This window comes from Arvicanthis niloticus, chromosome 1 (assembly GCF_011762505.2).
Source record: "Arvicanthis niloticus isolate mArvNil1 chromosome 1, mArvNil1.pat.X, whole genome shotgun sequence".
NCBI classification, from domain to species: domain Eukaryota; kingdom Metazoa; phylum Chordata; class Mammalia; order Rodentia; family Muridae; genus Arvicanthis; species Arvicanthis niloticus.
In genome coordinates this window covers 111,985,235-112,012,542 of record NC_047658.1, presented here as the reverse complement: position 1 = coordinate 112,012,542, position 27,308 = coordinate 111,985,235, and the positions used below count along the sequence as shown (strand labels likewise).

General features: G+C 41.8%; 1 protein-coding gene across 10 annotated transcripts in view; it reads left to right on the top strand.

Annotated features, from left to right (window-relative positions):
• The window catches only part of Ppp6r3 (protein phosphatase 6 regulatory subunit 3), a 112,461-nt gene that overhangs the window by 69,259 nt on the left and 15,894 nt on the right, over nucleotides 1-27,308 (top strand). For 4 of the 10 annotated variants that reach the window (XM_034497886.2, XM_034497869.2, XM_076914622.1 and 1 more), the window contains 10 exons: nucleotides 868-997; nucleotides 3,705-3,857; nucleotides 5,220-5,369; nucleotides 6,683-6,747; nucleotides 10,329-10,444; nucleotides 12,667-12,752; nucleotides 19,048-19,134; nucleotides 23,404-23,501; nucleotides 25,184-25,238; nucleotides 26,170-26,300. In XM_034497886.2, the coding sequence (XP_034353777.1) occupies nucleotides 868-997; nucleotides 3,705-3,857; nucleotides 5,220-5,369; nucleotides 6,683-6,747; nucleotides 10,329-10,444; nucleotides 12,667-12,752; nucleotides 19,048-19,134; nucleotides 23,404-23,501; nucleotides 25,184-25,238; nucleotides 26,170-26,300 (1,071 nt within the window). The remainder of the gene's footprint in view (nucleotides 1-867; nucleotides 998-3,704; nucleotides 3,858-5,219; nucleotides 5,370-6,682; nucleotides 6,748-10,328; nucleotides 10,445-12,666; nucleotides 12,753-19,047; nucleotides 19,135-23,403; nucleotides 23,502-25,183; nucleotides 25,239-26,169; nucleotides 26,301-27,308) is intronic. The other 6 variants (XM_034497932.1, XM_076914613.1, XM_034497914.2 and 3 more) reach the window with 3 other exon arrangements.

Sequence of the window (27,308 nt, the reverse complement as noted above, 5' to 3'; positions counted from 1 at the left end):
TATTTATTTATTTTTATTTATTTACTCATCTATTCATACAGTATTCTGTCTGCACATATGCCTATAGGCCAGAAGAGGGCACTGATCTCATTATAGATGGTTGTTGAGTCATTATATGGTTGTTGGGACTTGAACTCAGGACCTCTGGAAGAGCAGTCAGTGCTCTTAACCTCTGAGCCACCTCTCCAGCCCTCCATAGCATTTTAAGTTTGAACTTAATAACCCCATTTTCACACCGATCTAGGTACTCCCTCTTTTTCTGACCTTATCCTTTCCCCACTTGAGAACTACTGTGCCTTTGTAGTTACAGTACCAGCTGGAATTGGGATTCTCACTCTATCTGTAGTTCTTTGTTTTTTGTTTTCTGTTGTTGTTTGTTTTTAAGGAATAGTCATTCCTTAAAAATTAATTAATCCTTAATTGAGGATTGAATTTTATGTAGAATAAACTAAATCCTTTAAATACTAATTAGTGTTGTTTACCCCAAAATAATCTCAGGGTTAAGTAGGGACCTGCTTATTATTAGCACTCCTGGATCCCAGGTATTTCTATGTGTCCTGTGACTTGGGTCAGTTTCCATTTGAAATGTGGATTTTCTGATCAATTAGAGATATACTGACAGGAGTTGGAGGGTTCAGGGGGATCTGGAGATGTGACATATCTCACCTGATACCATAACCCCTTCAGGTTCTCGGGGCATGGTGGCCACTCCCATGAGTCTTACTACTAACTCTGTTTCTTGGCCATCTCTTTGATATCACCATAATATTGTTACACAGACTCATAACATGTGTGCTTGTAGGGTTGATATGAGAGCTTGAGTGTGGTATTATGAAATTACAGTAGTTACCTTGATTTGTTTTCCAGATTTGAAGGCCATATAGAAATCTGCCCCCCAGGGATGAGTCATTCAGCTTGTTCAGTTAACAAGAGTGTTCTAGAAGCCATCAGAGGAAGACTTGGATCTTTCCATGAACTCCTACTTGAGCCACCCAAGGTAGGTAGATTACTGTCTTCAGGGTTACTGGCAGCCAGTGGTATGGTGTTGGCAGACACTGGAGAGTCTGAGAACCTTGGACATAAGAAGACAACAATAATTTGCATTGCATAGTGTGTTATTACAAAGTGTGTGCATGTGTGTGCACATGTGTTGGTTACATCCTTCCATTCAAATATATGGGTTCTGGAGATAGAACTCGGAAGCTTGGAGAAAAATCCTTTGCCCATTGAACCATAGCCTTAACGTACATAATATGTTTAAAGGTACACTGTCAGTTTTATCTGCCTCTGAGATATTTTGTTGTTAGTTGGTTGGTTTTGTTTTGGGGCCAGGGTCTTGCTATATATTGTAGGCTGGGCTTGAACTTACTCTCCTTCTTCCTGAGCCTTATGAGTAATAAGATTACAAGCATTTGCTGCTGTACCTCTCATGAGGCCTTATCCATATGTCTTGTCTAAATTAGTAAATGAGGGAAATTAGGATTAAAAATGTCTGCTTAATAAACTCAGATTCTTATTTTGTAAATCCTTGAGTACGTATGTATCAGTAAACTAAACAGTTTTCTTTTTGTAACATATTTCTTTTAGGCCTTTGAGGTATAAAGTTAACCTTTTGTGATCTGATTTTTTTTTTTTTTTTTTTGGTTTTGGTTTTGGTTTTTGTTTTTGGTTTTTCAAGACAGGGTTTCTATGTGTAGCCCTGACTGTCCTGGAACTCACTCTGTAGACCAGGCCAGCCTCGAACTCAGAAATTTGCCTGCCTCTGCCTCCCAAGTGCTGGAATTAAAAAAGATGTGCGCCACCACTGCCCAATGATCTGATTTTTGAAACTACATCTTCATATGAGTTTGGGGACAGTGTAGACAGATGATACTTAACTGAAATGTAGTCTGTTGAGGTCTTCATGTACAGTTTGGAAAGGACCTCGCACAGGGTGTTGCTTTTCCAAGGAGAGCAACTGTATACAAAACTGAACACAGTGGGACCACAGTGGAAGCTGCCGAAGAGGCACGCTGGGAGCACAACTGTTGTGGTTCAGTTGTGCAGGGTCTTCCATTTCTTTTACCCTGTACATTTGGGTCCAGTTCATCTGTAGTGTTCTCTCTACATTGTTAAGACTTCAGTATGTGAGTCTGTCACTTCTATAGGAGGTCTTGTTACTTAGTCACTGTTTGGTTGCTGTGAAAAAGACACCATGACCAAGGCAACCCTTAAAAAAGAAAGCATTTTATTGGCTCTCCTTTACAGTCTCAGAAGCTTAGTCTATTATCATGAGGGAAAGCTAGCTTGGTGTTAGAGCAGTAGGTGAGAGCTACACCCCATCTACATGCAGTGCCTGGGCCTGACTCACTCTATTGAAACCTCAGAGCTCACCCCCATTGACACGCCTCTTTCAACAAAGCCACACCTACCCCAGCAAGGCCATATCTGCTAATCCCAGTGGCCACTTCCTGATGACCAAGCATTCAAATACATGAGCCTGTGGGGACCATTCTTATTCAGATCACCACAGTCTTTTTTTATTTAATGTTTTGGAGGAGGAGGAACTGAATACTTTTAAGAACCTCAGGATCTGGTTAACTTCCAAATTGTTGTTCAGATACTCAGTGCTGATGTGAGTGCCTAGCAGTTCCCTCTTCCCTCTAGCCTCAGGGTTCTGCATCCTCATTCAGTTCATTCACTTTAGGTTCACCTTAGGTTTAGTGTTGAGCAGCTAAATAGCCAGTGGCATACTTTTTGCCAGCCCTCGGAAAAAGAATAAGAAAAGGGATCAATGAAAAATGGAGTCAAGAGGAGGATAGGAGAGCTGGTGTGTGAGAGCTCAGCCTGTGTCTTAGGTGGTTCATTCAGCTTCTTTCTAAGTGCACAAAGAAGCACCTGATTCATGGCCCCAATTTATAACTAAGTCTCTTATTGAGACTTCTCTTTCACCCTAGCAGTGAGTGACACCTGGCTTTACTCTATGATAAAGTATGTAAGTAGATTCAGGGAGTATTTTAAAAAGCTTAATTAATTGATTAATGAGCTTACTTGTTGTGCTACAGATTGAATGCTAAGCGAGTAACCATCCCTAGCACCATGAAGCTTTTTACAAAGTCTCAGAATTTCTTGGAGTAGAATTATAAGGCTTGGGCCAGAAGAGGAGAGTGGGCAAATGTGAGGGTTTGGTTTAAGCAGTTGCTGGAGAGTCTGAGAACCTTGGAAATAAGACACTGGTGACTAATTAGCATTACATACTATGGTTTTTTGTTTCTTTAAATTTGTTGGGGGTGGGTCAGAGAACAACTTGTGTGGGAACTTGTTATCTCCTACTACTCTATGTGCATTCTGGAGATAGTGAGTGGGAGGGGCTTGTGTGGGTAGATCTTCAGGGAGGGCAACTTAGTAGTGCATTTTAGTCTGTCATTCTTTTGTCAGAATGTCTAGACTGCTACAGTATCTGTTTCTGTCTTGTGATTTTAGATTATTAAAACTCCCTTTGTAAATAAGAACAGGCTGCATCTATCACATTTCTCAGGGCAAACACTCGCCTTTTTACTATATGTATACTAGTTTCTAGCATCTTCTAAAGATTCTGGCTACAAGGTTAGATTTCTCTCAGGACTTAAATTGTATGGTATTAGCTGGCTTTCTGCTGTGTCAGTACATGAACTTTTTGTTTATTCACTCAGCTGAATTTAATTTGAAAGCTTTTTCTTCCACAGAAAAGTGTGATGAAGACTACATGGGGCATACTGGACCCACCTGTGGGGAACACTCGGTTGAATGTCATTAGGTTGATATCCAGCCTGCTCCAAACCAATACCAGCAGTATAAATGGAGACCTGATGGAACTGAACAGCATTGGTGTCATATTGGTGAGATTCTGCCTCATAGATGTTTGAAGTCACTCTTGATAGTTCCTAGGATTATAGCTCAGTCTTATACATTTACAGGGGTATTATATTATCTAGGGACAGATAACTGTCACCCTGAGCAGTAAAACTGCTCTGAACTCATTCTGACCAGATATCATGCCTCAAGCCTGTGCATGATGTGAAGTGCTAGAGGTGTCATCTTACTCTGACACCCATCCACCCAGTAAATGGAACAGCTCATTCCCTACAAAGTCTAGGAGATGCTAGGAAAGCAGAAGTACTACAGCAGAACATAATGGCCAGAGGCATATACACCACAAGGCACTGGCTCACTGCTCAGGGTCACATCCCCGACAGGGTCACCATGTTAATAACTGTCCTCACTCTGCACACTTGGGCTCTGAATAGGAAGCCTAACTTCAAACAGGAATGAGAACTCTAACAAGTTGTTATCTACAAATTGATAGTGGTCTAACAGTGGAAACCAGGACAAAACTGTGAGGTTAACCTGTATCACATTTCCTCATTTCGAAATGAGCCTTAATTGTGGAGTACATGGAAAGTGCAAAGCAAAGACTACTGCATGCTTGGTAGTCTGAAGAATCAGTGCTAATTCTCCCTGAAGTCACAAAGTGAAGAGCATGGAAATGGACTGAGCTGGATATTTGCATCATTTTAAAAACTTTCTCTTTGAGAAGGTTATGCTCGTTTTGTCTTTATGTTTCTGGAACTTTCTTCTCTTTCTAATATATTCTAGGCAAATTCAGACATTTAGTATGAGTAGACAGTTACATGAACTATGAAGTGGTGTTTCAAACCACTCATTAAATACAGTTTTGTTCCTTTTTGTATGGGCCTTTGCTTATCTGTGCACACAGGCATATGCAAGCATCATGGCTCCCATGTTGAGGTTAGACTGCATCCTTTAGAAGTCATTTCTCTTCTTTCACCATGTGGGTTCTCAGCCTCACGCTAAGGTGATCAGTCTTAGTAGCAAACACCTTTAACTACTCAACCAGTTTGCTAGCCTTCCACTTGTGGGTTTTTTTTTTTTTTTTTTTTTTTTTTTTTTTTTTGAGACTGAGTCTCATTGACTCTGAAAACTTAGGCTAGAATTAGGTCAGTAAGCTCTACCTGTCTTCACTTCCCCAGCACTGGATTACAGACATGTATGCCTCTGTGTCCAGCTTTTAAATAGGTACTAGGGATCCAGAGTCACATCCTGTGCTTACTCAGCAAACACTTTACTGACAGAATATCTCTTCACCCTGAAAACATGTTCTTCAATTACTACTTTGTGAATATATAAAGTGGTGGCTTCAGCATTGAGCTAACTGAAGAGGCCGCTCTTTTCTTTTGTAGGACATGTTCTTCAAGTACACATGGAATAACTTTCTACATACGCAAGTGGAAATTTGTATTGCTCTCATTCTGGCCAGTCCTTTTGAGAATGCAGAAAATGGCACCATTACTGATCAAGACTCCGCTGGTGACAATTTGTTATTGAAGCATGTAAGTTTTTATTTCCTGTTACTGTGTTTTCCAGAGTGTGAAATGGACTATAGTTGTAGGACAGATTGAGAAATGTCCAAATTGAAAGGTTTAGCTGTCACTTGCTCATTTCACTTTGACCAGTGATTCTGTTACTCACATGGACATAACACCTCTCAGTGAGCTGTCAGCTCACTTTCTTGTACATATAAGAAGTTTGAACATACTTTTTGGTGAATCATAGATAATTAAGTATTGCTAAAAATACTTTTACTGTACTTTGCCACACCAGAATTTTAGTTCCAGTGCTGCATGGATGCCTAGACATGTGAAGAAACGAGTTTTAGTCAGTGTTGAATGGTCATCCTTTATGGCTGTCCTTTTAGGGTCTTTCTCGTGTTTTATAGGCAACGGGCAGGAGGCTCTTGCTGTGTAGACCAGAGTGGTCCTGGACTCAGAAACTTTCTGGCTCATGCTCATGGAGCTGGGTTTATAAGCATGTAATACTGATACCTGGCTTGGGGGGCTCTCTTTTCTGTAAAATATGATGTGATTTTTTTGGGGGGGATCAGTTTTCAGAGTTCTGCATTTTTATGGTTTATCTAATCCTATAGTTTATTATTATGTGGGTTATTCCCAGACCTAAAAGGCAAAAAGGCTGGCCTGGAATAGCCAGGTGACTAGAGAAGAAAAGTACCATTGCTCGCTTTGCAACACAGTGGCTTCTTTTTGAATTGCTAGAGTTTTGGTAGAATACACAAGTGTCAGTATTACACAAGTGTTGGGATATGTTCAAGGTCCTGTTGTCCACATGTAAAAGCAAATCAAGCCAGGTATGGTTGTGCATGCTTGTTAACCTAGCATTTGGGAGGTAGAGACAGGAGAATCAGTGAGTTCAAGACCAGCCTGACCTAGGTGAGACCCTGTCTTACTATCCCCACTGCAAGCCCCCTAGTAAAATAAAGCAAATAGCAGAAAAGTAGAGCTTTGCTGCTCAGCAATAAAGTGCCTAAGAAGTGTTCTCTGTGGTCTGGGTTCTGATAGGACTGCCCACTGGGGCTCTGGAGTAAACAGCACCATGTCACACTTGGGTGGGCAGTGACTAAGAACCACGTGCGGTTTTAGTTTATGTGAAGGTTTTGTTTGTTTGTTTTTAAAGATAGGGTTTCATTTCATAGGCCAGGCTGGCCTTGAACTCACAAAGATCTGCCTACCTCTACCTCCAGAATGCTAAGGTTGAAGGCTGAGTCACTATGATGGATTTGCTTTAGTGTTTTAGTGCTTTAACCAGCAGGTTAATAATTGGAGTAATTTGAGTGTTCTTTCTTATTTAGCTTTTTCAAAAGTGTCAGTTAATAGAGCGAATACTTGAAGCCTGGGACACAAATGAGAAGAAACAGTAAGTAATTTGTTTCTTTTTCTTTCTTTCTTTCTTTCTTTCTTTCTTTCTTTTTTTTTTTTCTTTTTTAACACAATATTTGTATTGATTATTTGGGAATTTCACGTAATACATCTAGTCATGCTCCCTTGCTAGTCCTCTCAGATCCTTGTGATCTCCCCACAAGAAAGAAGGAAAAAAGTCCCTTTTGTGTTGCCTTATATCCACTGGAATATAGTGGAACGATGCCCACTGGCCAGTCCTTTAAAGAAAACTGCTCCATCCCTTACCTCACCCAGAAGTCACCAGCTGTGGAGAGCTACACTTCAGTATTCCTATCACAGTTTTTAAGAGTTCTACTCAGTGGCTTCCCATCTGGACTCTTTCTTTTTGGGGGGCGGGGTGGGGGCTTGTAAAAATATAGAATGCTTCGTGAATTTGTGTGTCATGCCTGTGAAGGAACCAAAGTGAGCACAGCTAACTTGTTTCTGCAAGCAGTACAATTTGATTTATAATTTACAGAAAATCTTACTATCTCCCCTTTGCTACTTAGAGAAAGTAAAAATAGTTACATTGTAACAGATACCTTTCTACTACTAACCTTTGGTCAGTCCTTCCTCCTTTGAGTGAGACTGTTACCTTTGGAAGGTTTTCCAAGCATAGTATTGAGGTGAATAAAAACAGTCAAAAGTTGATTAACCTCTCAGGGTAGAGCTGTCCATGGGCTCTTAGAGGAAAGTGTCACCATGCTGGCATGCACCTATATTTTCTTCATAGACAAGGTCTTGTAAAGCTTTTCTAACATAAGATGTTCTTGTGGTGGTGGCAGGGGCTAGCAGCCAGTCTTCTCAATACCCTAGGAGGTTTTACATCTCCAGATTCTGAAGCAGGTAGTGTAGGGTGGGTTGCTGTGTGAGGCTAGGTGTGTTTGTATAAATGATACCTAGCTTATGGGGACATTATTGGGCAGTGGTTTATGGAGTCCTAGGTGAGAAGAGGGAGTCCTAGTCCTGATCATTAGCATACCCATCTCTTCTTGATACTCTGAGGAATGGATAGGTCAACTCTGCTCCTCCTTCCATGCAGCAGGATGTGGGATGTTGGAACTCACTGATTACCCTCTGCCTTCCTCTTCTCCCCTTTTGGCTTCGAGTCACTACTGTTATTCTCATTGCTTCTGTGAAGTCAGCTATCTTAGTTTCTATGGAAGCAAGAATACATTGTCTTCTCGTAGCTCCTACCTCTCCTAATAATAATCTTCAGTTCTATAGATGGTTCCACAAATGGCAGGATTTGTTCTTTATGTCTGATAATCCCCCGCCCCCTTTTCTTTTATCAAGACAGGGTTTCTCTGTGTAGCCTGTCCTGAAACTTGCTCTGTATACTAGGTTGGCTTCAAACTCAGAGATCCGCGTGCCTCTGCCTCCCAAATGCTCGGACTAAAGGCACATACCACCATCACTAGATCTGTCCCATTTTTTATTTTCATGTCCCTGTAAATTTAGTAACACTCAGCATCTTTTTGTGTTATCTCTGGGTCATTTGTGTGTCTTGTCTTGAGAAATGACTATTTAGATCATAAACTTTGTTTAGGTAGAATCAGGAGGGTATTTGTTGGTGGCTTTTCTATATCTCGTGGTTGTGCTCCACTGAGGCAGTACTAAGATTCTCACTAATCTCCTGTGTGGGATGTGCACTTCGTAATATCTCCCATCTCCCACAGTCTCTCAGAGTTTGAGGTGATTCCATTTGATTTTTTGTTGCTTTCATTATCAGTGGTTTTGGGGTATTCTCCAAAACATCTCCGCTCAGACCAATGTCATGTTTGTCTTTTGTTCTAGTAATGTTGTAGTGTCCAGTTTTCAGTTGAGTATTCCTTTTGTGTTAGTTTGGTATATGGGAACAGATGGCAGTTTTACTGTTCTGCACGGGAATGTCTAGCAGTCTAACATGACTGCTTCCTTCTGAGTCAGGTTTAAGTCTGTTTCTCAGTCATCATGATACATGACTGCTATGTAGAGCCCTTACATAACCACCACTGTAGTCAGAACATAGAGTGCTTTCATTATTGTCTACAGATGCATTGCCCCCACCCCCATCACCTTCCCTTTCCTTCTTAAGTTGGCATCAAATTGACTGTGCAACTGAGGGTGACCTTGAACTTCTGGCACTGTCTCCTCTTCAGTTCTGGGAAACCATGTGCCTCATGGTCTGGTTTTATGAGGTGCAAGTGATCAAACCCAGTGTTTTTAGTGCAAGCTAGGCTGCTGCATTCTACCAGCTGAGCTACTCAATAGCTTATGCTGTCAGGATTCATCACTGTTCAAATTTCTATTCCCCTGAAGGAGCTAAGTGGTTCAGGTCAGGAATCAGCTTGTCTTTGCTGTTTTGGGTGGTGCTGCTGCTGGTGGTAAGCTTAATAAACACTGCTGGGCACAGACAGGTTTTGATGTGACCAGTATGGGAAACTAGTCCCGTTTGTGTGGCTGTGGCAAGGGGTTTGATTAACGGGTACATTGTTCCAGACAGATCTAGAAACTGTGAGACATCTTTAGGGGAACTGTGAGACGTCTCTGGTTCTGTATCTGACCTATTGGCCGTTCGTGTCCTCTGTGACCTCCCATCTACCACATTCTTCCTCTTCCTGCCTCATCAGGCCAACACATAAGTATCCTGGATACTTTTCTCTTCTGTGGGCCTGTCCTCTGAAGGCCAGATGAATAAATGGTCCTGTGAGCTTTGGGATCCTGGGCATTTTCTCTGGTACTTCAGTATGTCTGAAGCCTTGCATAGGCTTTTGTTTCTTATCTGTAGCTTTGAGTATGGGAAGGCTAAGAAGTTGTCTTTGGGAACAGTGTAGTCTCTGGATCTTACTATGGAACCAAAGGCAGCCTTTGTAGCTCACTGTGAGCTCAACGTGAGTCTCCACACGTTCTAGAGATTACCAGCAGGTATTGCATTTCCCAGGAGGGTCTCCAAGCATGAAGTTTTGTTGTTTTAGTGGCTCCTGAAAGGGTTTTGAAGGGTTTTCTCCCTTTAAACAAATATCTCTTGAGTCTCTGCTTGTTGTTTCCAACAATTTATTTTATTTTATAAACCATTGACATTAAAAAGGTAGTCTCACATAAAGATGAGAGTAGTGAGAAAAAGTAGACCTCAGCAGAAGAAAGCACTGGGCTGAGCTCACTGGCCACAGAGGGGTCTCTAAAGAGTGCACGGGTGCTACCTTTCTTACCTAAGCAGATTTTCAGATAAGCCACTGTCTAAAGATGAGAAATGTCATTAGTTATTTGTGTCTGTCCATTAGCGCAAGTAAAACTTGATGTCTTGGGGGGGGGGCAACAAAATTCTGACTTCAGTTTTTTATAATCTTATTTAAGTCAGAAATTCAGAATTTTTTTAAAAAAATGCATATTCCAGTGTTCTGGGGCATTAATGAGTGTTTGCCTTAGGTAGTGTCAGCAATAGTGATTGTTGCTGACATGGGAGACTGTCTTATCACTGTGCTACCATGCTTCCTGCTAATTTCATATGCTCTCCATTTGAGAGTCTGCTAAGTATATATCCTCTTAGTCTGAATATTTATCCTTTCCCCTTGTCAGGGCTGAAGGAGGACGACGGCATGGTTACATGGGACACCTCACGAGGATAGCTAACTGCATTGTGCACAGCACTGACAAGGGTCCGAACAGTGCATTAGTCCAGCAGCTCATCAAAGGTAAGTTGTGTAGGATCAGAGAGCAGGTCAGGGGTTAAAGTGTTGGGAGGAGGTTGAAAGCTATAGATGGGGTTTGTTTACATTTTAAGAGACCTTTTAGTTTGGAGATTTCTCATTGTTGCTCTTGAAACCATGTTTGAACCATGTGGTCCTCAGCTGTACTTCTGCTCAGATTTTTGCGTTTTGCATTTGAAATCAAGTGGCATGCTAGAGTCACTTTCTATTACAGAACACTGTTGATGACCTGCCTTTTTTCTGTTTTTATTTTTAAAGATTTATGTGTTCACCAGACATAGTGATGCACACCTTTAATTCCAGCCCTTGGAAGGTAGAGGTAGACAGATCTCTGTGAGTTTGAGGCCAGCCTGGTCTATGTATTGAGTTCCCAGACAGCCAGAGCTACATAGTGAGACCTAGTCTTGAGGTGGGGGTCTTTATTTATTTTATATATGTAGGTGTTTTGCCAGTGTGTGTGTCTGTACACCATGTGCATTCAGGTTCCATAGAGGTCAGAAGAGGCTGTCAGATCCCTCTGGAACTGGACTTAATAGATGGTTGTGTGTTGCTGTGTAGGTGCTGGGGATCAAACCCAGGTCCTCTAGAATAGTAGCCAGTGCTCTTAACTCCTAAGCCATCTCTCCACCCCCTGGACCTGATTCTGTGTTCTATATTTGAGTAGAGCCACTCAAGCTGTGGTGGTTCTTATTTTTTCTTCTGAAGCCTCCTTCCTTTTAAAAAATGTATATTTGTATTTTGCCCATATGCATGTAAGTACATCATGTGTACCTAATCAGAAGAGAGCATTGAATCCCCTGCAACTTTAATGGTTGTGAGGCCACCGTGTGGGTGCTGGGGAACAGAACCCAGGTCTCCTGGAAATGTAACAAGTGCTATTAGGCACTGACCCATCTCTCTAGCAGCTAGAGTCTGGCCTATCCTCCCTCCTGTTCTTACCTGTGGAATAAATTCCTTATCTGAGACGTTAAAACACTCTCAGTGTTTCTTCAGTGTCCCAGTTAATAAAATGAGAGACTAGATCCTAAAGGATTCTTTTTCTACCAGCATCTAAATTTAATCAGCCTATGGTGACTTGTGCCTTCTACACAAGCCTCATACCACAAGTCCATTTTGTCAGAATGAGAATACCAAATGCACTGGGCAGTGGTGGCGCATGCCTTTAATCCCAGCACTTGGGAGGGAGAGGCGGGCGGATTTCTGAGTTCGAGGACAGCCAGGGCTACTCAGAGAAACCCTGTCTCCAAAAACAAAACAAAATACCAGAGAATACCAAATGCTCTGACCTGCAGGATCTGACCCATCGGGAATAACTAGTTCTGAGACGTCTTTGAATGTGAGAAACTAATAATCTTTGTTCAAGGAGTGGTGCTCTGTCGATTATGCACTGAAAGCCTAATTCTCACCCAGTGACAGAAAAACTGAGGCTGGTCCACCTGTAATTTTGCTTCTTGAGAAGTACAAGCCTCTTCTTGAAGCCACTCCTCATGGTTCGTATCCTTATCAAGGAGAGAGGGCCATGTGTGGTAAGGCTTCCTGGAAGTTCCTGTGTGAGTGTGTACCTGTGTATGGTTGCTTAAACCAGAATTGTCAGATGACCTTCTATGTAGATAGGTCTCTAGGTTTGTTTATAGGTAGGGTTTCATTTCTGAGAAAAGCTATTAAAGTTTCTCTAGAAAGTTGAATTTTGCTATAGAACATTTCTTCATGTTTTGTTTATGAGGCAAATATGTAGGAGACATATAAGTGCAATCACAGCAGCCAACAGTCAATGGTCCACGGAACCATTCATCAGTCGAGTGTCTGTCATAGGATCCCAGCAAAGTACCAAAGCTAGTATTTGTAATATTTCTTAAACTTGACCACACAGACAGTTCTTACCCTACCCAAAGACCAGTCCTCTTTCTGAAGAGTTGTTTGGAGATAAAAATTTCATGTTTCCTTTCAGCAGAGCAGTTTTTAGTAATTGCTACATTTTGACTCCTGGCTAAATCAAGCCAACAGTGTTGGTGGGATGGGGCTGTTGGTTGACTGGGCCTGTGGGAGCTCTTTGGACTCGTTCTCTTGGACCACTGGCTGGCCGTAGCTGAGCTTCAGCTCATTGGACCTCTCCCAAGCACTATTCATGTGGCTACTCTTTAAGACTGTGCACCCTTGTCCCCCTGAGTCACTGTGTGATAATGCTTTTTTCCTTTTTCACTCTAAAGATCTTCCCGATGAAGTCAGGGAGCGGTGGGAGACGTTCTGCACGAGCTCCTTAGGAGAGACGAACAAGAGGAACACGGTAGATCTAGTAGGTTCCACAGGGTCCATTGCTGGGGTTTATGGTGCTCTCAGCCGTTGCCTATTTACTTGAAAAATGTTAAAGACTGTCCATTAGGCCCAGTGAATGTGGGCTGAAGAAAAGCTTGTGACTCTGCAGGAAGAGGATAGTATTCAAGGCATTCTTGTTTTGTTCATTCACCTCCTAGTGACCTACTTTGCATGGCAAAAGTGTACTAAAAAGCCACCCATGTCCACACTCCTGCAGTCCACATCAGTCTCTTGTGTCGCCTGGGTCCTGCCCCCTTAACTCCTCTACCTTCTTCCTCTTGTTCTGTGGCTTTGTGCTTTGGGCTTCATGTCACTCTGAGTGCTTATAACTCCAAACATTCTATGAATGTTTCTAGGATTATGGAGTTGAGTTTATTCACATTTTAGAACATTTTTTGGAGAAAAGAGTTATAGATGACTCTAAAACTTCAGCTTTAAAATGTTGGATTGAATTGGTACTTTCAGCCAGGGAATAATGGCATTGATAATTTCTTAAAATTATATTGGACTTTATAATGTGTTTTTGTTTTCACATTAAATTTTAAGATGAGTATTGCTTTATTTTAGTTTTTGCAGATGAGAATGCATCTTTGTTAACGGGTAGCGGTGATCAGGGTGAGGGCCCGACTCAGATGTGCTGTTTTTAGCATAAGCCACTGTGGTTTCTTATAATAATGCCTCAGTCATTTTCTAAGTTAGTTGTGTAGCAGATAAGAGCTACAGAGTCAGTAAGTCACCTGTGTCACACTGCACAGGCCATTTCCTCCCAGTTGACTTGAGTAGAGGAATAATGGCTTTTTAAAGGTGGCTTTGATACATGATTAGGAATTATGACAAGAAAGGAAATGACTATAGAAGGGAGCTTTGTGTGGCCATGTGGTCACAGTGGGTCTGCTGGTGCCAGTGTGTCCCATTGCCCATCTGACCAACCCACACTCTGGTCAACAGTGCTAGCCAGCAAGGAAGGGTACCTTTATAACTGTTACATAGCTGGATGATATGGGCTTTCCTGTACTAATCAGTTAGTTAAAATAATAGAGGCTGGGTGTGAAACCACCCCGGCTGGCTCTGTGTGTGGCTGCCTGCTCTGAAGAGCACTGCTGACCTGTGTTGAGCTGATTGGGCTCCTACATAAACTGTACTGGAGGGATATAGCCAGCATGGCAGCCTTCATTTTTATATATATAAAGGAGTATTTTATTTGGGACACTTTTAAAGTTATCCTCCTGTGGTTGATTTTGTTTCCTTTTTTGAGAAAGCTATATCTCATGATATAGCTCTACCTGGCCTTTTATTTTTAAAAAACAAAATAAAAAATGTCCACTGAAAACTTGTTTCCAAGCTTTAAAAAAAAAAAAAAAAACAAATAAATTTTCTTTTGGGACATAATAATATATGCCTATAATCCACAAGAGGGTCAGAAGTTTGAGGCTAGGGCTAGCAGATGACTTGTTATACAATGCACTTGTGGGAGCATAAGGACCTGTATTCAGTCCCCAGGGCCCATGAAAGAGCTGGGCATGGAAGTGCATGCTTGTAACCTGGTATTAGGGAGTCAGGATGATCCCAGCCTAGTGGAAATGATGAGCTCCAGGTCATAAACCTCTGACCTCCATAGGTACCCACACATGCACTACACATACAGAAACACACAGGTGTCAGGGGAACCCAAGTCTTTCAGGGTGACCTTAGCTACTTTGCAGGTTTGAAGCCTGGACTACATGAAAAGCTCTTCTCCTCTCACCCAAAAAAGCTTTAATCTTAGGTAACTGCAGCAGATTTCTTTGAGAGCAGTCTGTAGTACAGGAGGGTGTCATTGCTGCCCATGCAGTCAGTTCTCAGTGCTTTGCATGATATATCAGTAGGCCTGAAGACATTTTATCTAGTGAGTGCTTGAGTGAGAGCAGCACAGAGCACGTGGCTTGCTCCATCCGTCTTGGCAGGCACTTAAGGGAAGCTTTGAGGAACACCGTCTTTCACCAAAGCAGAGTTCCATTCTCCTGAGATGGCACTGTTCTTAGACCACAGGTACTCTCAGTAGGAGATACTCCCAGTAGGCTAGGGAGAAGCCAGCCTGCATAGGAAGGTGTTAGATATAGAACAACCTGCAAACAGGGTAGTTAGATGGTGCTGTGGGTAAAAGCTCCTGCTGCTAAGCTTAACCTGAGGTTGATCCCTGGAACTCACATAGTTGGAGCAGGTAACAAACTCCCTACAAGTTTGTGTGCCATGGCGTGTGTGTCCCTCCCAAACAACCAAACTTAATAAATTAATCAATTAATTAATTAAAAGATCTTTAAAGCATGCTGACATCCTTTGGGTTGGCTTCTCTCTCAAGATTTTCCTGTGTTGATATTGTTGGGTTTTCTTAAGGCCTTTTCAGTTCTCTGGCCCCAGAGACTTTCTCCATATTTCTGCATATGGCTATAAGCCCTTCAGGTAGGGAGTTTTCAGAACTACAGATTTTTCTTAAAGATTTAAGGATATTCTAGCTACCAAAGAGGGTTTAGCTATTTCCTTCAGTTTATTTCACTCCCCAGAATACATTCACTTTATTTTGGTGGGGTTAGGCACATGTTCTAGGAGAGCAGTAGACTATTATAGATACTGCTATAAATATAATTGGGTAAATACTGTGGGTCTTGTTTATCCTTGAAAAAGTGACAGTGCCTGTGAGTGTAGTCTATGGTCTTAGTAAAAGCATATTCACCAGTGGAATTATCAGTTGAGTAATAGATTGAATATGCCAAATAGATGACTACGTGTCTGCTTTTAAGATGACCCAGATGACTCCTCTCTGCAGTGTTGAGGAGTGTTCATAACTTGCAAAGTTATTACGTTGGTATGTTGCTTTGGCCATTTGTATTTTAATGTTCACAAAAAGATAGTTTCTACTCCCCCCGATCCCCACCCCATATCACATAAGCTGTGTGGGCCTGGCTCTTGTAGCTTCCACTGTAGCATTAGAACTCAGCTCTAAGACAGAAGAATCTTCTTTCAGCACCTTCGTTTGGAATGAAGCCAAATATGTGTGCAGTAGGTTCCTGTGCAGCCACTGTTTGTAGGGAAGCTCAGATGTTAAAATTGTATGCTTTGACCTGGGTTATTGGGTTAGTTCTGTTTTTATAGTATTTCAGTTTGTAGCCCAGGCTGGCCTCAAACTCTGATCTTCTGCCTCAGCCACCACCACACCCAACTTTAAATTTGTTTTTAGTTACATCTGCATTTTGCCTAAACCTCCAAACTAAAAATTGGTAAGGACTAGATAAAAATGGAAAATAGATAATGTTTTGTACAAACTTAGAGAAATTGATTTGTCTCAGGCTTTATTTATCTCTCCTGTGAAGAGAGTATTTTAGAAACACTGTTATTTTCTTACCATCATTGACAGGCAGGGCCTGGAGGTAGTGTGGAGTGATGGGCATGTGCTTGTGTGAATTTCCTATCGATGTAGCCAGCTAAGATGTGAGCAAGATTGTCTGTTCTCAGCGCTGGAGGTGGCAGAAATTTAGAGTCCCAGTAAGGAGCTTACGGTAGCACTTCTTGCTAGTGAGTCTTAGCAGTCTTCTCATGCTTACGGTGTTCTTTTGGAGCCTTGGTAAAGCAGTCACTCAGTTGTTTCTGCTCTAACACATTAGCAGTGCTGAAATGCTGTCATGGAAGAGTGTGCTCACTTACATGCCTGTGCTAGTATTAGTTATAGAGTAGACATTCAAGTACCTGCAGTGCCAGGCATAGAGGATGCTAGTTAGTACTTAATAAGCAGGTGAGTAACAGAAGCTCTCGACGCAAGGCTTTGTCAAATAGCCTGTTCTGGGTCATAAAGCTGAGGATCTAGTACCAGGGAGCAAGTTGGGAAGTCCCAGATACAGGTTGTCAATAGGCTGGTGAGATGGCCCAGCAGATAAGCAGACTTGGAGATCAGAATTCCATCTCTAGAACCCACATATAGAAGGCAAGGACTGACTAAACAGTTGTCCTCTAGCCTCTACATATGTATCATGGTACTTTTACACACACACACACACACACCACACTACAGAGAGACAGAGGCAGACTAATAATAAACTTCTAAACCCTGCTCAAGGAAAACTTTATTGCAGGTACTGTAGCCTGCAGTGAAGGAAACAAAGTACAAAGACTCCAGAGGAGGGGCTACAAGTGTGTGCAGTAGGCAGGTACAGAATCTCTGTGTCTGTTATGTTAGCCCAAATAAGGGTGGAAGTGAGGACAGATGCAGACAGTGGGACTTTAGTTTTGTATCTGGATAAGATAAGATAAGAAACCACTAGGTTTAGATATAAAAAGTGACAATTCCATGAATGTGTAGGAAGATTTCTGTGACTTCTGGGCCAAACACACACTCATCCAGGGTAAGCTGCTTCATTGACATCAACTCACTCACTAGCTGATGGTAAAGTTGGTGAGAAGTTGGCAGTTACAATGTGAGAGTGGCTGATCAGCTGTGAAGAAGATAAGAACAGCCAAAGTTTTAGCTGAAGGAGCATGAAGCTGGCAATTTTGAGCTTCTGGTACCTCCGAAGGGCTGTGTGTGATGTAGATCAAGAACTCGGGCTGCACAGAATTGGTGATGAATGGGTTGGAATTCTGGTCTCCCATGAGGCAATGAAATCCTCTCTTTAATTCATTTTATTCTTTTAGATTCTTATGATGTAGTTGTCCTCAGAGGCGCACCCTCCATTAACACAGCTGAAGGAAGGTGCCTACATTGTGCTGTTAGGGCTCATGATTGGCTAAAACTATCTTTAGAGAAAACACTGTGAGCTAAGTGTGTGCCCAGTGATGTTAGTTGAGGCAAAAGGATCCTTAGTGCAAGGCCTGCCTAGCCTAATAAGACCCCAACTCCAAAGGTGAGGGCATTATAAACACTTCCCTGGAAGGCAACAGTTTAGCAACCCATGTAAAGGATTCACATGTCTGGCCCTGCCTAATTGCTCCACAAAAGTTTCCTCTTTATTTAATGGCATGATTAACTCTTGTTTTTTATAGGGAAGAAAAGCCTATGGCAGTGGTTTTCAAACTTGGTAAAGGGGTTGAGAACCACAGGTTGAGAACCATTGGCCTATGGCTTCTTTGTAATGTAGTTGCACTTAGACAAGAGAACTCCTGGAAGCAGCCAAGTCTCTGCTGGCTCATTCAGGGCAGCTATTCATTCTTTAAATTGTCCTGTTTCTATGTCCTTTACTTTTGTTGTACCCCAAGTATACATTGGCTTAGCATGATAAGTAGTAACTTCCTAATGTCAGACTGTGAAGCACAGCCTCAGAGTTGGCAGAGGAACACTTATGTTTTACCTATGTTTAGTATATGTGTTTACCCAGAACAGAAGAGCAGACATGGGGCACATGCCTGTAATCCCAGCTCTTGGGAAGCTGAGTGAGGCAGGTAGATCTAATCCTGAGGCAAGTCTAGCCTACATAGTAAGGCGGTATAGAGAGCTCTAGAGACGTCACTATAAGTGACCTTCAGAAATATAACATTTCCTTCTAGAATTTTGCTGACTGTTCGTTGTTATATGTGCTAGCAGTGAGAACTATTATAGTGCTGGCCTTGGTTAGTGATTACCTTGACCTCTATCAGCACGTCTCTGAATTAGCATCACTTGGCCATGGATGGCAAGAAGTTCGTGTTGGTAGGTATTTGTTTGTTTTTGTTTTTTAAGTTACAGAGAGTTGACCACTTATCCTCTGTGGTGCAGGGAGGGCACATTGGGTCTTTTATTGATCAGAGAACTGTTGGTTGAGCATTTGTGACCAGTGCCTTTCTTGGCATAGGCAGGAAAGTCAAGAAGGAAGTAAAATGCTTATCTATAAGGTTGAGCTTTCTTGTAGCTCATGAGTGATCCCTAGAACAGTATTTTGCCCACAAGGCCTGATACATACCTGCTGTTTTTGTTTCATCTGCACTGCACTGTTACTTCTGCCTTCCCCCTTGAATGGAGGAATTCTTCCTTCTTCCTCTGCAATTCCTGGAGATGCTATTCCTGAGGAGCCAAACTACCAGCCAGCTGGGTGGGTAGCCAGAGAGTGGACTCTAGATTGACTGGGTGTGCTTGACAACTTAACTGTTATTTCTGGGTTTGTTGTTGGTGTTTTTTTGTTTATTTGTGTTTTGTTTTTGGTTTTTTGTTTTGTTTTGGTTTTTAGTATATTGAAACAAAAGCTGAATGTGATAATTTTTTTCCATAAAAATGCTGATGCAAATGTCCACCACTTTTCAATGTTAAATAGTTTTTTACATTTTTATGCATATAGGTTACAACCTGCCATATTCATTCATCCAGTGATGATGAAATTGACTTTAAAGACACGGGTTTCTCACAGGATTCCTCTTTGCAGCAAGTGAGTCACACCTAAAGCTTTGCTATTTGTTTTTATCTTAAATGCTTAGTTTAGCTGCCCTTGGGGATCAGCATCTGTCATTGTTAGAATGTGGTTTGGGATTGCTACCAATTAGGCAAAATGATTGAACCAGAGAGAACTGGGTCCTTGCCAGGTAGGCTTATACTGTTGTGTTCTGGGTAACAGTGAGGAATGATGACATTGGTGAGCACTGCACGAACTAGGTAGTCAGCAGGTCACCTCACATGACTGGACAGACTTTAATGGTAGTACATTGTTACTTAGATTCTCTGAAGAGACCTTGGTTAAGAGTGACAGAAATAAGAATGAGAACATTGGAGTGAATTTTGTGCAGTACCCCTGGACCACGTGGTGTGTCAAGATAAGCCTTCCTTTGTGCTCTTTAATTGTGTTGTATGGCATCTAAATGAAGTTTCAGCTGAAAGCATTCTTGCTATTCCTGCCCCCAAATTGACTCCATGTATTGACTGCATTTAGTCTTTCAAACAAAAAATAGATCAATATTAATATGTACTGATTTGTCATTTGTTGGTCATTCTTGGAAAACTGAGGGTTGAGTTGGTTTCTACTGGAGGTTGAGTTTGAGAGTTCAGGATAGAAACAGATTGTCCCCTGTTTTATGGGGAAAAGCTGTCCTTAGTTGTCTGGTCCAGGCATTGGTGTGACAATGGGATTAAGGAAACACTGCCACACCATACTGGTGGTGCTTGGCTTCTTTCTGACTCTAAGTCACACTTCTTCATGGGGTCAGTGTGGAGCTTCAGATTTTCTTGTGTGGTTGTTTTTAGCTTCTAAGTTGTATATCCATCATATTCCAGTATTACTACTGGACAGTTGCTTGCTTTTGATGCTGAAGATGTTTAGCCTTTCCCAGATGGATTTGAAGCACAAGTTTAGTACTTCCTGGTGTCCTTCTGTTTTTTTGTTTTTTGGTTTGTTTGTTTGTTTGTTTGTTTGTTTGACACTAGCTCCTTTTGGCAGCCATTCTCCTAAATTTAGAGTTAGAGTTAGGGAGCACTGTGAAAAAGCAGTGTCTTGAACAGAACACATCTTGCTTTCAAGAAGCATCAGCTACCTAGGCAGTCCAACACAACAAACCACTACAAGCAGCCCTGTGTTGTTGGTAATATTCTGTACTGTCATATTTACACTGTAGAATATTCAAGTCAGCCAGCTTTACCAGGCGTGAGCCCAAGTGCATTGCTATAACCCTATAACAAAGCTTAGTGACTCAGATTCAGTCAGGCCTGTGGGCTCAGCAGCCTCTCAGTGGCTGAGCCACCTCATTGACCCATCTTTTTCCTTTGTTTTGTTTTGTTTTGCTTTGTTTTTCAAGACAGGGTTTCTCTGTGTAGCCCTGGCTGTACTGGAACTCACTTGGTAGACCAGGCTATCTTTGAACTCTGCCTCCCAAGTGCTGGGATTAAAGGCGTGCGCCACCACTAAGTGCAAGCCACCTTAAGCATCTAGAAAGTGTGTTGGCTTTCTTATTCCTGGTTCTAGATACCTGGTTCTAGAGCTATGTTTGTTTGGGGGTGTTTTCTCTCATATTTAATCCAGTCTGCAAAGCTGACATCCTGACAAAGCCCTGGCCAAGGAGGGCCTTATCGGCTTCATCCACTACATGTGACCTCCACATGTATGGAGTGATTACCAGTCTTTTCTGATTTCTAGGCTTACAGTAGCTCTTTTTTGCATAGTTATACTATAAACTAATCATGAACTGTTTTAAAATTAATCTGATCCAAAACAGTTTTCTGGAGAAAGAGGGTCTAGGTTAACCTCACAGTTTTGTCCTGGTTTCCACTGTTAGACCACTATCAATTTGTAGATAGCAACTACTCAGAGCCCAAGTGTGCAGAGTGAGGACAGTTATTAACATGGTGACCCTGTTGGGGATGTGACCCTGAGCAGTGAGCCAGTGCCTTGTGGTGTATGTGCCTCTGGCCATTATATTCTGCTCTAGTACTTTCTGCTTTCCTAGCATCTCCTAGACTTTGTAGGGAATGAGCTGTTCCATTTACTAGATGGATGGGTGTCAGAATAAGATGACACCTCTAGCAATTTACATCATGCACAGGCTTGGGACATGATATCAGGTCAGAATGAGTTCAGAGCAGTTTCTGTGCCTTAGCAGTGATATTAGAGCTTGCTCCTCACCTGATCCAGGATGGCAGTACTGAGCAGTGCTCCTTAATGTAACTACAGCCATGTGTTGCTTTCTAGGTTTTGGGACATACGAATTGGCAGCACTTTACATGTAGAGTGTGACAGCTCTTCATTGTAGGCTTACTGGCTTCCGTACATTAGTAGAAAGCAGATGCAAACGGAATTTGTTGCTACTTTATCTTCCCAGGCACTATGGTATATGTTAGACTGAGAACTGATGAGGACTCTCTGACCCTAGTTTCTGTCAGTTGCTGTAGCTCTTGTCTAGATGTATAGGGTTGGTAAATAAAAGTACATGTGTATACACATGAATGTATCTGTTTATATACATGTATGTATATATACATTTGTATTGTATTTGCTGATTGTTAAGTATTGAACTTCAGGGAATATTTCTTTTCATATCTAAAGAACTGTATCATAAAATGTATGAAAAGTGTGCGGAAAGCCTATGTATATAAAACAAAGCTTCTAGGAGGGAATTTTACCTTGTTCTGTGAGATTTCTAGTCAAGATAAATCTACAATCTGTCTTGTGTTGATTGCCTAGCAGAATGACCTTATGGGTCTTTCACACGCCTTACTCGTAAGCGATAAGGTTCTAGGTCAAAGGAGCTGATTTCAGTCTTTTGCTGAAATAGCTGTGAAGGCTGCCTGCCTGTTTTCCATGTGTTTATCCAGAGTGCCCTGTCACCTAGAACGTTTGTCTTCTCTTCTGCTCTAACCAACTTCCCATGCCTGCTTCGGTTGTGCTCCAGACCCTGCCCACACTCACTGTCCTCACACATCCATGAACTCATGTCATGCCATCTCTATGATCCAGGCTGATAGGGGAGCAATGTCTTGCTTGAGAGCAAAGTGAGTTCTATACACAGCCACTCTAGTCAGGGTTGGTCAGGTTTTCCTTGTTTCTGTTTTGTTTTGTTTTCATACCTAAGCAAATGTAATTTCCAAAGCCAAACATGAAGTTTATTTTTAAATTACATAGTTTGGATTATCCATGCCATAATTCCCTGTTATGAGAGTTAGTGTGGTCAAGGGTGCATGACAGGTATTTATTTCTACAGTGCAGGGTCGGGGCTCTGGCCTTTGCTGAGGTGGAGACACAAGAAGTCTCCTGACTCCATTACATCTTCCTCCTTTGCAAGCAGTAGCCTCAAAGGCCCTATTAGTAAGTGCTATTCCTTAGGTTGTGCTGCTGGCTCTGTCCTTGGCCACATGAAATACAGCATGGTCCTGTGCTCCGTATTCATTGTCTGAGTAAGAGTGAGGAGGTGAGGTAGCACTTGATGTCTTTGTGTAGTGAGGGCATGTTTCCTGATGGAGTAAGTAGACTGTTAGCACTTGGGTAGGTCCAATATAATATTACCCCATTTTCCAACTGGGAAGACTTATCTGAGGCTGATGGAAATAAGTTGGCCTCTCTGTAGACCTTTCAGTGTTCCAGACTTTTCTGAGTGATTTCTGAGGAGGTTAAAGCTCCCTGCTCTCTCAGGTAGGTTTTGTAGAAGTATCTCAGACGCTCTCAGTCTCCAAGACTTAGGCCAGCACTTCATTTGTAGAATCATGATTATGTCCATCACTCTTTCTTTCTCTGATGCTATTTTTGCTATGGTGGATGGGCGTGGGGAAGTGGTGGGGTCTGGGGAGAGGGTGGGAGGTTGGGGATGGTTAGCACATAGTATATTTTGGGATACTGTTGGTTGTGTCTGGAGATGATGATATTTCTGATAATTTCAGACTTACATCTTTCACCTCTTCATATTAAGACTAACACAGTTCTCTGTCCAAAGACTATTTAATTTATAGTAGTCGTCACTTTTTACAGTATGATCTCTTGACTATTTCTTAATGATGTATAGTGGAGTAATTTGTATATCATATTTCAAAAATCCCCCCCTTTGGGGTAAAACGTGTCTGAAATTATTTGATTTTTCTTTTTTAAAAGAAAAACACACCAACTTTTAAAGCTCCGTGCCTGTGTGAGTTAGAGTGGTTTTTCTGGAGCACAAATGGGCAATTAGTGTATAGAATGTCATTAGAATCATGGTGTCACTGTCACTGGTCCTGGGGTTGCCAGGCCTTTTCTGATTATCAGATGCAACAAATGACGTCCAATTTTATTGACCAGTTTGGCTTCAACGATGAGAAGTTTGCAGACCAAGACGACATTGGCAAGTGAGTATATTTTGCTATTTCACGACCTCTTATACAAACTTTTTGTAACTATTTTCATGGTTCTCCTGTCTGCATGGATTCTGTAGCTTCTCTGAGTTGGAGGTCCCATTGTCATTTTCTTGGTGTTAAGACAAAACTAAGAGCCAAAGGACCCTGGGGGTTGGGCAGGGCACTGGAACCTTTCCTAGGGACTTGTGTTTATTAAGTGATTGTTGTGTTTGAAATTAGTCTCACTGTGTTATCCCCTGCTGATGTTGATTTTGTGAGCTCAAGCGTCCTCCTGTCTTAGGTTCCAAAGCATATGGTAGGATAGTTGCCTGCCATTGCCCCATCTACCATTCTGCTCATCTCAGTGTGCCATTACTGCAAGTGATTGTGTAATTCCTTCCCATGTTTGCTCCCTGGTCAAGGTGTCAACAACTGTCCATCACATTGTTTAGTACTGCCTTCCTGCAGATGACCAGGGAAGCAGGACCAACCAACCCTGCTTGTATGTGCTCTCTGCTCTGGGGAAGTCCCTATAAGGAAGGAGATTTGGGCTATTTTGCAAAAGCCAAGCACTCTAACCATTGCTCTGCAGTCAGGGTCAGAGGCAGAGAGGGAACTAGAAACTGCAGAGTAGTGAAAGGAAATGTGCAGATGACTGCAGAATCAAGGACCAGCATCTTGCATCTTGCCTGGGAAAGAGAACATACTACCTAATTTGAAGATTGTTGGTTGAGAACAGCGGTGAAGGGAAATTTTAAGCCACTGTGATTATATCTCAGGTAGTGACTCTCACAGAGTCCAGTGTAGTTTGCAGTAGGTATTGGACTTGAGCCAGTATAGGCTGCTTTATTACACATTTAAATTTGGAATCTGGAAAGCTAAAATCTTCACAGCACACTGTATGAACATGCCGTGTAGGCACTCTGGAGCAGAGGCTCTACTGCAAACAGCAGGCACTAAGACACCCAACAACCCCCTTCATTGGCTTATTTCTATTCAGAAAGAAGAACACTACACAAGGCATTTTATCTGTTTGCTATGTGAACATTCTACACAGGATCAGAATACACTCGCACACACACACACTCACTCACACTCACACTCACACACTCCCTATCCCATCTCCACTTGACTTCTAGAACTTTCCCCATCTGGACTCTTTAAGTATGACTAGGTCAGAATTGACATTCTCTTTTAGAGCAAATACTGAGCCTGATAACTGGTTGGAACCGAGTTCTGCCATTTACAGTCCTGTAGCTCATCATGACTGCTTTCCCGTCCCTGTCATGCTGTCAAGGAGGCAGGATGATAGGATTGCCTGTGTGTTTCATGTATGAATTGGTCCTAATACCTAACAGTGCTTTTGTGTTTTTTATGTTTTGACTTGATTGTTTGGAAGCTTTATTCTTGGTCTTGTTGGTGTGATCCTTGCAACCATGATTCACACAGAAGTTAGAAATGCATTGTTGAAAGGCTATCCAGGCCTCAAAGCCTCATCTCAACACCTCCCATCTCAGCTCTCCCCTGTATCCACTCTTTAGTACCAGGGAGGGCACCATTGCATACAACAAGATGGGTTTGTGAATTGTTGATGGAGAGTTCATTGATAATATAAATACTTTGAATTTTGAAATTTTCAGAGCACTGTCTATAGCCACCTATGGATGACAACAGTTCTTATGTTTTCTTTACAGTGTTTCTTTTGATCGGGTGTCAGATATCAACTTTACTCTCAATACAAATGAAAGTGTAAGTATAAATGCTTCCTGTTGTGATGTGCCACTGGAGAAGTGAAGAATTAACTTGGGTTTTGCTAGAGGTTGCAAATAGTTGCCCCGAGCTGTGGGCTGCTCTGCCCTCTGGGACCCTACATCCCAGTTATCTTAATGAGTGTCACATGCTCATGATGTCTGCCTGGACCTGCAAGTAGTAGTTTGCAGCCTTGGTTTAAGATGTGACTGGGCTAATAGGACCTGATCACTGTGATTGCACTGTAGACATCTGGCCTTGGTTTCTAATAGGACCTGGTCACTGTGATTGCACCGTAGACATCTGGCCTTGGTTTCTAATAGGACCTGGTCACTGTGATTGTGATTGCACCATAGACATCTGGCCTTGGTTTCTCATCTCTTTTGCATGAAAAGAACATAAGTTGGATCAATATCAAGCTCTCTGCTAGGCTTCTCTTATAAACAAGACATTTGTGACATTTTAATAGGGCTATCTTGAATTTTAGGTTGAATAACATGAGAACCTGCTTTTACTTGCTGTGGTAATATAGAACGACTTCTCAGGTTATAGCAGGTCCTCATGGCTTCTTGGGCTAGTAACAGCAGACAGGACCCAGGTTATTTTCTTGTTGGTCATATTGAAGACTTATCTCTGGGTCAAAGAGGAAGCTCAGAATAAAATGGGCAGTCCCATGAGGTACAAGTGAGCTCATGTTTAGGCCTTTTTCATGCTAACTTAAAATCCAGTCTTTTCTCAGGAATTTTTTGTTACTTACATAGAAGCTAACATTTTATTTTTATGTTTATGCTTTATTTGAGCATGTGATAGGTACCTTTTTTTTTTTTTTTGAAAAGCAAATGTAAAAGTACAATTTTCATTGGTAAGTTGGAAGAGACAACAGTTCTGACTTTAACTGTGGTTTTCTCTTTTCCTCACTTTTTTTCTGTAGGGAAATATTGCCCTGTTTGAAGCATGTTGTAAAGAACGGATACAGCAGTTTGATGATGGTGGCTCTGATGAAGAGGATATCTGGGAGGAGAAGCACATTGCATTTACTCCAGAATCCCAGAGGAGGTCCAGGTAAGCCATGGTTTGTCATGCCAAGTGATTTTCACGAGACTGGCACATAGTACTACCAATGTAGGCTGAACCCAAGGCCAGTGCTTTATCTAACAGGAGGAATGCTCTTAAGAGTAGATGGAGAGGTGGCTCAGCAGTTTAGGAGCACTGACTGCTTTTCCAGAGGACCTGGGTTCAATTCCCAGCACCCACATGGCAGCTCTCAAATAGTCTATTACTCTAGTTCCAGGGGAATCTTACATCCTCACACAGACAAACATACAGGCAAAACACCAATGCACATAAAACAAAGTAAGTATTTTTTCAAAGAACTGGATGGAGGACTGGAGAGATGAGCCAGAACACTTGCTGCTTATCCAGAAGACCTGAATTAGATTCTCAGCACCACGTGACAGCTCATAGCCATCATTAACTTCAGTTCCAAGGAATCCAGTGCCCTCTTCTGGCCTTTATGGGTACCAGGCACAGAAACGGTGTACAGACACACATGCAAACAAAACACCCACATACATTAAATAAACAAGCAAGACATAATATAATCCCATGTTCTTTTTCCTTTTTTTTTTTTTTTTTTTTTTAAGTTGGTTCTCCTTTGCAAGTAACTTAATGAAAATAGATTTATTTAGGGTAAACATGTATGTGCTTGCACATGTATGCCATAGCACATGTGTGCAAGTCAGAGGCATCTTGGAGTAATCTGTTTTTTTCTTTTTTGGTTGAGGGTTCTGGGGGTCACATTCAGTTAGTCAGGCTTGAGAAGAAGCACTTTTACCCACAGAACCATCTCTGTCCTAAAAGTAATGTCTAGTCAGTGAGCAACCTTCTAGTTCAGAAACTTTTCAAACCAGAAGTCATATCAGAAGTTTGTACATAGACATTAGAAGTCTCTTTTCCCAATTTAAAAAAAAAAAAAAAAAATGTTTTTTAACATCCTAAGCTCTGCTGTATACAGGATGATGAGAAGGAAAGACTTGGGCCAGGCAGCGGTCGAGCATACCTTTAATCCCA